At 38.5% G+C, this 12,056-nt stretch overlaps 5 protein-coding genes across 9 annotated transcripts; 3 read left to right on the forward strand and 2 right to left on the reverse strand.

Annotated features, from left to right (window-relative positions):
• The first annotated feature begins 56 nt into the window (after positions 1-56).
• On the forward strand, positions 57-1,388 carry LOC108612778 (phospholipase A1-like). Its single transcript, XM_018005777.2, has 4 exons — positions 57-222; positions 277-536; positions 593-728; positions 795-1,388. Exons 1-4 carry the CDS (start codon positions 57-59, stop codon positions 1,340-1,342), a joined length of 1,110 nt encoding a protein of 369 aa, XP_017861266.1. The 3' UTR covers positions 1,343-1,388.
• A 56-nt stretch (positions 1,389-1,444) lies between these two features.
• On the forward strand, positions 1,445-3,254 carry LOC108612329 (vitellogenin-1-like). 3 transcript variants are annotated; one of them, XM_089468979.1, is made up of 5 exons: positions 1,445-1,607; positions 1,815-1,970; positions 2,058-2,317; positions 2,377-2,512; positions 2,567-3,254. In XM_089468979.1, the coding sequence occupies exons 2-5, from the start codon at positions 1,826-1,828 to the stop codon at positions 3,133-3,135; spliced, it is 1,110 nt and encodes a 369-aa protein (XP_089325105.1). In that variant the 5' UTR covers positions 1,445-1,607; positions 1,815-1,825; the 3' UTR covers positions 3,136-3,254. The 3 variants fall into 3 exon arrangements, with proteins under 3 accessions (XP_089325105.1, XP_089325104.1, XP_089325106.1); XM_089468978.1 differs by lacking the exon at positions 1,445-1,607 and having other exon boundaries at positions 1,656-1,970; XM_089468980.1 differs by lacking the exon at positions 1,445-1,607 and having other exon boundaries at positions 1,831-1,970; positions 2,035-2,317.
• Positions 3,255-3,284: 30 nt separating this feature from the next.
• On the reverse strand, positions 3,285-4,990 carry Prim2 (DNA primase subunit 2). The gene has a single exon (XM_018008972.2). It carries the CDS (start codon positions 4,911-4,913, stop codon positions 3,312-3,314), a length of 1,602 nt encoding a protein of 533 aa, XP_017864461.1. The 5' UTR covers positions 4,914-4,990; the 3' UTR covers positions 3,285-3,311.
• A 40-nt stretch (positions 4,991-5,030) lies between these two features.
• Toll-9 (toll-like receptor 9) lies at positions 5,031-11,769 on the reverse strand. Of its 3 annotated transcripts, XM_089468970.1 has the most exons (6): positions 10,867-11,768; positions 7,807-8,037; positions 7,483-7,716; positions 5,768-7,386; positions 5,578-5,705; positions 5,032-5,497 (listed from the first exon to the last, which is right to left on the reverse strand). In XM_089468970.1, exons 1-6 carry the CDS (start codon positions 11,198-11,200, stop codon positions 5,272-5,274), a joined length of 2,772 nt encoding a protein of 923 aa, XP_089325096.1. In that variant the 5' UTR covers positions 11,201-11,768; the 3' UTR covers positions 5,032-5,271. The 3 variants fall into 3 exon arrangements, with proteins under 3 accessions (XP_017864395.1, XP_089325097.1, XP_089325096.1); XM_018008906.2 differs by lacking the exon at positions 7,483-7,716 and having other exon boundaries at positions 5,031-5,497; positions 10,867-11,769; XM_089468971.1 differs by lacking the exon at positions 10,867-11,768 and having other exon boundaries at positions 5,031-5,497; positions 7,483-7,735; positions 7,807-7,943.
• LOC149269168 (uncharacterized) lies at positions 8,227-10,462 on the forward strand. Its single transcript, XM_089468973.1, has one exon. The coding sequence runs from the start codon at positions 8,298-8,300 to the stop codon at positions 10,365-10,367; it is 2,070 nt and encodes a 689-aa protein (XP_089325099.1). The 5' UTR covers positions 8,227-8,297; the 3' UTR covers positions 10,368-10,462.
• Positions 11,770-12,056: the final 287 nt, after the last annotated feature.

The following is a 12,056-nucleotide window of genomic DNA, read 5'->3' on the forward strand; positions in this document are numbered from 1 at the left end:
TAGCGAGACAGTTAAGAAACACGTCTATTGTGAGTAGGAGCTCTCTTCGCTGGGATATGCAAAGAATCTATTTTTCTGTAGCTATTTTCTGCTTATGTGTCAGCGGAATATATGCAAGTTCAATATTCCATTGGGTGAGCACACAAGTTGGGAAAGGAATTAATATGGTTTTTAATAGAGGAATTATTTCTAAAGAATGGACTGAATTAATTAGTAATCAATGTGAGTATGAACGACAGTAAACTCCCAAATCTGCATATATCAATTAATTCACAGGCATCAAGTTTGCAGAGACTTTCAACGTTCCCAAACCCAGATCTGCGAATTTGACAAAGCTAAAATTTGATTATATAACACCGTGTTGCAACTATGCAGTGCCTATATCGGAAGCCGAAACTCTCTGGGAGAATGCAATATTTAATCTGAATACAAAAATAGTTTTTGTCGCTACTGGATGGTTGACAAATTCCAGGTTTTCATTTTCCAGGGACGTTTTACAAAGGGCTTACATGTGTCGCCCCGATATAAATTTCGTGGTATACTTCAAGGCATGCACATCCTATCTATACATACTATATATATTTCTCTTAAGGTTGTAGATACATCGGGCTACCTAGATATGCTCTATATGTGGTCTGTGCAGAACACCGATATTATTGGGGACTACATTAGCATCGGCTTAAAGAAACTGACAGATGCCAATCCATCAGCCGAGATTCATCTTATCGGTTCGCATAGATCAATAACTAACTAGAAACTGTATTTATATAATTATTAACGATCTAATTTTGTAGGTCACTCACTGGGTGCACATATTATGGCGTTCGCTGCACGACAGTATCAAAATTTAACAGGGCGAGTGGTGGATCGTCTAACAGGTTTGGATCCGGCCAAGCCTTGCTTTACAGCCAGAGCCCGTAGTGATGCCTTAGCCAATGATATTGCCCGGTTCGTAGATGTCATACACACAAATCCTGGTTTATTGGGAGAGGATTCGCCAGTTGGTCATGCCGATTTCTATCCAGGTGGTGATGATCCAGTTCAAAACGGATGCATATTCCTCGAATGCTCACATAGTCGAGCAGTTGAGTACTTTGCCGAGAGTGTTTATCCAGACCAGGAGCGGAACTTCCTCGCTTCCAAATGTGATTCAATGAAAGATGTGCATGCTAAAGCTTGCCAGTCTCCCCACTCAGTAATGGGCTATGAAGTTGATAAGAAGGCCAGAGGTATTTACTATCTGGAAGTAAATAGTAATTCACCATTTGGCAAGAATTCAATTATAGATTCGGACGATGTAAATAAAGAATGCAAGTGCCGTGGTGTAATGTGTCAATTTTAAATGATTTTAGAAGATTCTGAATAAACAATGACACCCTTAGGCATAATCTGTATAATTTCAATACTCTTACACTTGCTCCCACTCGAAATCCTACTGTCTAAAAGTTGAATGTACCTTAAATTCGACACAGCTGCTGGCATTGACATTAATCTGGATTGGTATTTGGGTTAAATCAACTATAAGTGTAAAGAACATATGTTTTATGACCCAATTTTATCTACTCGCGGGGGATATTGAGTTCTTAATATCGTTTGTATTAATTTAGGTATATATTTTGATGACTAATTTTGCAAGGGTATACATGCTTCGGCTCAAATTCATTTAATTTTTGCAATAATACAAAGAAAAAAATTTTCGCAATAATTTTGCCACTAACTAACTAAAAACTTTACGCAAAATTAGTTTTTTGCGGACTTCATATGCTGCAAAATGCGATCCCTGCTCTTTAGATTTACAATTTTGTGTATTATAGTCATCAGCAGCATGGAGCCTGCTGAACAATCGAATAACTTAACTCTAAGCTGGTGGCCGAGTGTCTCTGACAAACTCCTGGATATCCTAACCATGAAAATGAATATATTCACATCGTTTCCATTGGAGTTGGCTGCCACTGTTATTGACAGTCTGTGTAAGTTGATGGGCTAATTAAGCTATTGGCTGTCATTTAGCAACACATCCGCCTCTACTCTCAGTATCCCATCTCAACGCTTGACAGGCTCCTCCACTTTGTTTATGGGAGGCGTACCAGCACAAATTCAGCCGGATATAACGAAAATGCACTTTCAGTACATGACACCGTGTCTGAACTATAGTGTTCCTTTGCTGAAAGCTGACAAGCTTTGGAATCATCCGCAATTTCGTCGCAATCGTAAATTGGTTATATTAGCTACGGGCTGGACAAATACGGTTAACGCTTCAGCTACTATTGCGATGATATCGAGGGCTTTTATGTACAGACCTCGCGTGAATTTTGTGGTAAATAATAAAATGTTAATTCAAGTGGATATACTAATATATAATAAATATACTTGCAGATTGTAGATGCGGCTTACTATGTGGACACCTTGTACAAGTGGTCGGCCCTGAATACTGATCTCATTGGCGAGCATATAGCTGTTGGTTTACAGCATTTGATTAAAGTCTCCCCGTTGATTGATATTCATTTAATAGGTAAGTTTCACATTGAATTGTTGGGCTATTAGATATCAGGCAGAAGTTTTCTAGGTCATTCATTGGGCGCACACATCATGGGCACCGCTGGGCGGACATTCAAACAACTGACGGGATATCGCGTGTCTCGTATTACAGCTCTGGATCCTGCCAAGCCATGCTTTCGCAATGAAAAGTCGCTTCCCGGTCTAATGCGAGGCGATGCTGAATTAGTAGATGTGATACATACAAATAATGGTATTCTGGCTAAACGAGATCCAATCGGTGACATAGACTTCTATCCCGGTGGTGTTCATCCTATAAAGCCTGGCTGTCTGACCATCGGCTGCTCTCACACGCGAGCAGTTGAGTATTTTGCAGAGAGTGTCTATCCGCAGCAGGAGCGCAGCTTTGTGGGTACTCGATGCAGCTCCTGGAAGATGCTTGAATGGCACAGGTGCAAATCTGACATAACTTCAACCATGGGCTACTTGATAAACAGAAAGGCCAATGGCGTTTTCTACGTGGATGTGAATGGCCGAAGTCCCTTTGGGAAGAACTACAATGTACCAAGGAAAGGTATCGCTGACTGCGCTAAAACCAGTTGCATTTCTAAATTACTGAGTAAATTGCAAAAGTCTTAGTATTTTAACAATTGTTAAATATATGTTACATTTCAGTTTAAAATCAAGCTGTCTTCCTAAAGATTTTTTTACTGTATCCAACCTTTGTCATATTGCAGCTTGATTTTGTATCAACTTTCCTTCCTTCGCCGTGTATTCAAATCCATTGATTACTTATAAATAGCTTTATTTAGTATTTATTCTATTATTTCTGTAAGATCTAGATCATCATCGAAGGCCTCTGCAATGCCTTTCTGGCTCTGGTAGACTTTCTCTTGGGTTTCAGCTATCCTCCACAGTTCGTCGTCATCGTCGCCAGTCAACATGGATCTGTTGGCTCCTCCCTTGATTGCGGTTCTAAGTTTATTGTTTGCTGGAGCAGGTCCCGGTGCACGTTTCTGTCGATTGCCCATCAAGATTTGGCTCTCCTCGAAATATTTGTTTGGATGATTAATTGTGGGCTCCACTGTGGAATTGTGTGTAAGCATGAAGTATTTTCCGCAAGCGAATTGATAATGATTGCGGGACACGAAATGCATCACCTCATCAATCCCACCCGCTGAGAGGCCATACGCAGAGAGCTTGGCTTTCAGCGAGGTTGGATCCATTGTTTTGTATGGACAACCGTGGCAATCACCCGGAGCGGCCATCTCCTTGATGATCTTCAGGCAGGAGTAAGGCGTGTAATTGACCATTGATCCCTTCTTGCCATAGTTGTGATAAATGTTGTACTCGTAGCTACGCGTAAACTTGTCCACGTCCATTTTCTTGGTGAACTCTTCCCGCCAAAATCGTAACGAATCCTCAAGCGTCACACCAATGCCCTTCAAGAAGAGGCCGTACTGCATGCGTCCGCCGTGCTTAATGTGGTGCTGACTGCGTATGTGCTCGTGGCACATACGCATACACAACGGCATGGATGTCTTGGATAACTGGTCCAGAGACTCAATAGGCACAGACTCATCTCTGCACACTGTGTAGTCCTTGCCCGTATACGAGTTATGCAGTGATTTAATCATGCGAGCAATGCGCTCGTCTGCTTCGACATCAGCAATAAAAGCCTTAGCTGCCTGCATGCCAAGCTCTATTTCCTCCAGTTGCTTGGCGCCGACAATAGACACCATATCATGTGTGTTAACATAGGCAAATCCCGCTTTGATATAACAACGCCTAGTACGCACCAAATCCAAGACTTGTGTGAAGGGCACTTTGTAGAACTCCAATAGTTCGATTTTTGACACACTCTGACCCACTGTGCTCTCATAGAGGCCGTCCTTGACCTCGTCCTTCTGCTCCTCTGTCAATGGGTGAATTTGAAAATTGTTGGCATCCAGAAACATCTTGATTTCAGCTGTGCTAAGTGCGGCGAATTTGTATTTGAAGAACTCCATTTCGCGTGCGACGAACCAGCGTTGCAGATCTTCCGAGCGGCAATAGGCTAAGCGTAGTATGAAGTGCGACAAATAGTCACGCCGACGCATTTGTACATCAGCTTCGTGTTTTGTACCACTGCTGGGCATGCCCATGCGCAGGTATCCGCGGAGTCCGTCTCTGGTCATTTCGGCATTCACGTATTCCTTCCAGTCGTCCGAAAATATACGCAATCCCTTTGTCGTGGCGCGATCGAAAACTCGCAGCAGGCGTAGTCGCTCCAAGGCGAGGTCCTCGAATTCATCAATGTGAATATCCTCTGTTGGCGGATAATGGTAGAGCATCACATTGTGTGGATATTTAGCTTCCAGGCTAATCACTTCAACTTTTACATCTTGTCGTGCGCGTTTCTTTAAATTAAAATCCATGTTGCCAAACAATATCAAATTGCGATTTACTAAAATGGCGCCAAAACCATTTAACAGCTGTCACAATTATATCGATATATATGGAACAAACATGCCTGGTATACTCATCACATATCGATTACGGAAAATTATCGATGGTATTTTTAAATTTTATTAGATTTTGCGTATTGTTAGTAACGATAAGTGTAAGTTGCAAAAATCATTAATCATTCATTAAATCTAATCTATTTTAATGCTTATACTTAAAATATACTAAAGTCAAGTGGATTTCATATTTTTCATAAAATTAATTAGTGTGTATATCAGGTACTTAATAAACAGACTAGAATATTTGTGTATATTAAAATCTAAACAGCGCTTAGACTCTGGAATCTTTTGTGCCAATGCCAATAGACTCCAAAGACTTTCTTAGACGTTTCCAAAACAATTTCCGTTCTTCCAATGATGGCTGTTTGTTTCCTTTACTCGGCCATTTAATGTAGGTCTTTATATCCATTAGGTACTGTAGAGTTTTCGGTCGTTTACTACGCGGTATGTCTTCCAGAAATACGAGTATCAAATGCTCTTTACTCATTTCAAAGATACTGTTTGGAATAGAATGAAATTGAATTGTGAATGTATGTTTATATTTGTGTTGAGCTTCCTTTTTTTTTTTAATTCTTACCGGTGTTGAGCCAGATACATTTCGAATTGACACCAATGACTGAGTAAAAACTTTGATGATATAAGTAGCATAAGAGAGCGCGAACGATCCATGCTCGAAATAATATTATCCAATATAGTCACTCCGATCTGTAAGCAATATAATAGAACTAGATCATGCCCCATTAGGGTTGAGGACATTTTGAACAAACCTGAAAATCACGTTCATGCAGACATATTGAAATATCACCAGATTTCTCCACATTTGGGAGCAGCTCATCCAAAAGCCATTGTCGATCGTTTTGGCAATAGCTAATGAATATATCATATATAACACTCGGGTCACTTTCAGCTAGATGTCGGATCCTATCTTTAGCTGCAGTAGATAAAAGCGCAGCTGACTTAAGTGAGGCATAATAGTAGTGAATGTGCCAACGCTTCAGGTATATTACAAATCCCAGAATGAACATGAAGAGAAGGCTGCCAACTGTAGCTGTGATGATCTTCATTGCATTATGAAGCTCCCTCTCGAGGATAATTAAGTTGCGACTCTGGCAAACTAATTCATCCACCTGCAACTTTTCCGTCTCATTGAAGCACCAATAGTTCTTTGCATCATAGTCCAGTAATTGAAATTTCAGTCTCGTATCATTCACAGTGGTCGGCCTTGAGTGAGGGCATTGACTACTACTCATATTATTTGAAACAAAATGCAGTTTGACGATATTCTTGAGGCGTTTGAAGTCCTTAATGTTCTTATAGCTGTCGTTAAGCAACGGAATATATTTTCGATTCCACAGCTGCCGTTCAATATGTTTGTTCAGGATATTACTCAATCGACTCAGGTTGCTGTCATTGATCTGGAAAATTAGCTCAGCCGCTGCGTTTTGTAAATAGTCAATGGAGCAGCTGGCTTCTTTGTTATTATTAGCAGCTACCTCAACGATCTCCCGCAGATTGCAATTACAGAGGAAGTTATTGCTGCCTAAGCTCAAATATTCCAATAGCTCGAAATCCTTTAACATCTCCGTGGTCAACATGTTGACATTGTTGCTGCGCAAATTGAGAACTCTCAGTTGTTTGTTATGGGAGAAGACACTCTTATACCAATTGCCAATGTGGTTGTAGCTCAGGTCAAGCTGTTTCAGACTAACCAGAGGCTTGAATATATCAACGTCGAGGGCATTTATATTGTTCCCCGCTAGGGACAATAATTGCAATTTATTCAGGGGTTTCAACCAGTCAAGGTCCTTGAGATTGGAGTGCTCAAAGGATAGAAATTTCAGTGTTTCGCTTGTGCTATCGAAGGCATCGTCCAAAATATTATACGAAACAAATGGATTGCCGGATAAATCGAGGCCCTCCAGAATTGTATTCTTAAACAAGCCGTTGCTCATCATGGGAAACGAAGTGTAGCATAAACTAAGATACTTCAGCTTATCGCCAAGATATGTAAAGGCAACGGCACTATTTCTCGTAATTTTCGAGTGCGACAGATCCAAGTAAATTAGATCCGGCAAATACTTGAACGCTGCTTGATGTATCTTTAGTCCATATACTAGATTTAAGATCATCTCAAGTGTTGGCATCGAGAACTGATAATTGTAGTTCAAGACATTTGTAAATGACAGATCTAAATATTGTAGTTTAGGTATATAGTAAAAGGTATCAAAATCAATAGTCATTATTTTGTTGTTGGATATGAATAGCTTCCGCAGATTTTTTATATTCTTAAATGCCTCTCTGCTCACATACTCAATGCTGCAGTTGCTAATCTCGAGCTCCAACAAATTCGGCAGGCTCGGAAAAGTAGCCCAAGCAATACTTTGCTCTGAAAAGAATAAACAAGAAAATGAAATATATATTACAATTAGATACAATCTTGGGTTATACATTAATTAACTAATTGACTAAATGGATGCCTTACTTGACTTGCCGAATCTTTTGTGTTTTATTTTAATTTTCCGAATGTACTCCTCATATATAATATCTTGTGTATTTATTTGAGAGTCAATTTTTTTATTGTTTTGATGGTATGATGAGCATTCCCGATCATAAAGATCATAATTATTATTATTATTGTCGGCTAAAACCTCACAATTGATTTGTGTGCCATTGTTTGGGTTGGTGTTTAGTGTTTCATGTAAAAATTGCTCAATTGCTGAAATGTAACAAAGTTCCTACAGATAACTGTGTGTTTTTCAATACTCTTTGTGGTCGGTGAAATATATAACCAACTTCATCTACTTACCTTCCACATCGTGGTTGAGAGCTGCAAATTGGTTACCTTGTAGGGATAGATATTTTAATGATTTACTCATTGTGTTCAAAGTTTGGAATGGTACTGCATTTAGTGAATTGTAAGCAGCTGAGAAAACTTCGACTTTTTGAAGTCTATATCTATGAGCGAATCTCGTTTTATTTAGCAATTCTTCGTCATCTGAGATATTGCCAAATGAAAGATCTAAATGCATATTGGTAGCTGCAAAAAAAAAAAATTGAGAATTATTTTCAGATTTTATAATAACAGATAATATATTAAATGTGTTGTTAAAGAACATCCGTTCAAATTTTGTAATAAATTTAATTTGAAATAATTAAATGAAGCCAACAGCAATTAGAGATACTATCGATACTAAAGCAGCTTAGTATATACTATCGATGTACCGATGCCGTCAACAATTTATCGATTAATGAATAAATGTTTGCGTTCTCAATTCACGCTAGAAAACAAAACTTAAAATGGAAGAATTTTGTCGAATTTGCGCAAGAAACGATGTCAGCCTAGTAAATATATTCGATCAACGGGATCACCTGGAGATGGAGCCACCATTGATTGACATGCTGAGTGAATTGGTTACTTGTGAAATACAACTCAATGATCAATTGCCTCAGAACATTTGCCTCTCCTGCAGCTCAGCTGCCAGAAGTGCATTTCGTTTCAAGCGTTTGTGTGAACAAAGCTATGATTACTTTTGGCAGTTGCTGAGCGTCGAGAGTGACCCCAACTGCGATGAACAAAACACAGAGTTGCATTCTTCCATTGAGATTAAAGAGGAGCCTGCGGAATATGAGCAACAGAGTAGCAGCACGAACATTGAAAATAGTGAAATAATCACTGCAATGGATGAGGAGGCTGGAGAGGAGGAGAAAGACGAGCTAACTACCGAAAAAACGGATGAACAGAAGTCATTTGAGTGTCTGATATGCGGAGGAAATTATGCGTCTCAGGAGCTCTTAGACATTCATTCTCGTAACTGTAGCAGTACGAACATTGAAAATAGTGAAATAATCACTGCAATGGATGAGGAGGCTGGAGAGGAGGAGAAAGAGGAGCTAACTACCGAAAAAACGGAAGAACAGAAGTCATTTGAGTGTCTGATATGCGGAGGAAATTATGCGTCTCAGGAGTTCTTAGACATTCATACTCGTAACTGTAACCGAAAAACTTTTTCATGTACCTACTGCTCAAAGGTTTATTTTTCACATAGCAGTCTTATTATTCATACACGTCTACACACCGGCGAACGTCCGTTTAAGTGTTCCATTTGCGGAGAGGATTTCATAAGAAAAGATAATCTAACGAAGCATATATATTCACATACTGGTGAACTTCCATACGAATGTCCCCAGTGCTTAAAGCGCTTCAGTCATCGTAGCATTCTTAACAGGCATCTTCATATTCATGAGCGGGGCAAATCATATAAATGTGAATACTGCGGCGAGATCTTTGAAAAATACAACTATTTGCGAAGACATAAGGAAAAACACCCGGAATGTAGAAAGAGTGCCGGAGGTGATGTAATGAATGCTCCTATACTAAGTAAAGATCTGAACGCAGAGCAGGTCACATCCTCTGGCACAAGTTCAAAATCCTTCAAACCGAGTGATCCTTCAAACAGCGAGCTACATGACAAGGAAACTAGTTATAAGTGTCCAAGTTGTCCTCTAATCTTCCTCACTGAGATTGTTTTCAAAAAACATATGCAATCGCATTCCGATAAAAACGAGCGGCAACAGGAAATGGAGCAGATAGACATAGACGGACATACCCATGATAGTAGTCAAGACAGTTATCCAGTTCTTTTGACTGAGTTCGTACCCATAGAATCTTCTGAGAATTTAACCAACGAAAATCATGTTGAAGCAATTAGTTGCAATGTTAACTTAGATGAAAGTACAGAAATAACGGAGCATCCCGACGAAGATCAACCCAACTTTCCCAGAAAAGATAATATATATGCAACCAATTCTGATTGCGAAATGATTTCAAATACAAATTCAAAAAATCAAGTTCTTCTTACTGAACTTGTACCCATCGAATTCTCAGATCATGTGGGAATTACAAAAAGAAACAGGTTCCCCAAAGAAGATAAACCCAACTTCCTCAACAAAGGTAATAGTCAAGCAACAAATAAAGCTTGTAAAGTTAAATTAAATAAAATAAAAAAGAATAGAGTTCTTTTGACTGAACTCGGACCCATTGCATTCTCTGAGAAAGAAGACACACATTCTAATTGGAAAGATAAGTTAGCTAAAATTAGAGAGGTACGCAAGCTCACTGCTAAGAAAATTCATCAGTGTAAGCGGTGCGAAAAGAAGTTTCCTACCGGGTCTGCTTTAAGCAAACATTATCACATCCATGCCGAAGAACGTCCCTATAAGTGTACATTCTGTCGGAAAACATTTAAAAGAACTTCAAGTCTTCAAAGCCACATGACTGTCCATCAGTGCAAATATTGCGGGAAATCATTTAGAACAAACAAAAAACTATTGGGTCATGGGTGCCCAAAAGGTATTGATATGTCGTAGGCTTAAGTATTCACTGTAGAAATTAAGATGCAAAGTATGTAATTACAATCTATTATTAGTTAAAAATATATTTTGAAAAATTGTGTACCTTTTTATACATGTATTTTACTTATTTCTCATGTTCAATGGCTTTAGAAAATAAAAATATAAAACAGTCCCCGGATCACTGCATATCTCGATGTTCATCATGCAATTAGTTTCAAGGCGGAATATATTTGTGTAACTTTCTGATATGGTAGCAAACATTAAGTTTATATCAGTAAAAATGGATCAGAAATGTTCAAAATGCTTTCAATTAGCGAATGTGTAGAATTCTAGCGAGTTCTTTATTTAAGCACAACAATCCTCTTTCTCTCTTTCTATAGTTCTTACTCTCTCTCAGGCTTGTCAATATCTTAAATAGTATACGTACATGTATAATAATAAATAAAGCATGTTCATTCGTAGATTAGCTACCAATTTATAATTTTTAATCAGTGGCGTTTATTTTTGTGCTTACCGTACTTAGCACTTGTGGTCTTTAGAGTTCCATTAGGAAATGCCCACCATAGTATATCCTGTTTAATGTTATCCAAAAGACATGTATTCCCATCATCAGTGCCGTATTTGACAAATGCCGAGTTCAGATCTGTATCCTCAGTGGAATCTGTATTGGTCTCTGGGCCTTCCGTATTTTGGTGAGCATTTTCAAATGGCTTATTTAAATTTTCACTCAAATGTAAACTACTTTGAAGAGGAGTTTCAGGCACTACCTCCGCATCCTGAAAACTTGACTCCTTGATATTCCAATGAAGAAGAAGCACAATCAAACATGCTCTTAATACGATTGTCATTTTTGCGTTATTTCATCAAACTTTTATCGAAAGTATATATAGTTCTATGGTTTTCTAAATTTTCTCGGTTTCTTGCTATTAGTATATTGCCTTTCATTGAACTTTTTTTTGCTTAAACTCTTTTAGTTCAATATTTCTATTTATAACTTTCACTTATCTTGCTTCACATACTTCAAACAAATTTGACACATTCAGTTCGGTAACGCAGACTATTTTGCAATATTTCCGATCGATTGGCGACATAATACAGCACTCTAGAAAGCACAAGCGCGACTAATGGTCAGAAATGAATTGCTCTTTGGGCTTGCGAGTATGAATAATATTTATTATAACACGATAGGCCTTATCAATTTTGGCAATATATTCTTTTGCTTTTGAATGGGTTCCGGTTATCAGTTTAGCCGCATTATTATGTTAAAACACACTGCTCCTTCTCTCTCTCTCTCTCTCTCTCTCTCTCTTTCTGTCTCTCTTTCTAGCACTCCCACACCTCCAACATTGTGTAAATAATTGCGGAAAATAATAGGCATGATAGCCGCCGCCAATTCGATACTGAAGTAGGGCTAAGCACGCACTACTCTTCCTGTCAATAAAATACTCTCTTTTTATAAGAGAGCCGAGTTAAATATAGTCATAAATTAAATGGACTACTTTAAATTGAAGTAAATAATGCTCAATAATATAGATTATTGCGAATCTGATACGCTTATAGATATGGCCAGCATGATAAGCCTTTTTTTGTTTAGCTGGTAATGGCAAATGTAAGATTATAGTTAGCATTTGTATTTGCTTCATAGGCGATTTTTGATTTCATTTTGAACAACATTTAGTTACCCATCAGTATTATTAGCCAATT

The sequence above is a fragment of the Drosophila arizonae genome, chromosome 4 (assembly GCF_054131065.1).
Source record: "Drosophila arizonae isolate 15081-1271.41 chromosome 4, UAZ_ARI_1.0, whole genome shotgun sequence".
In the NCBI taxonomy this organism is placed as follows: domain Eukaryota; kingdom Metazoa; phylum Arthropoda; class Insecta; order Diptera; family Drosophilidae; genus Drosophila; species Drosophila arizonae.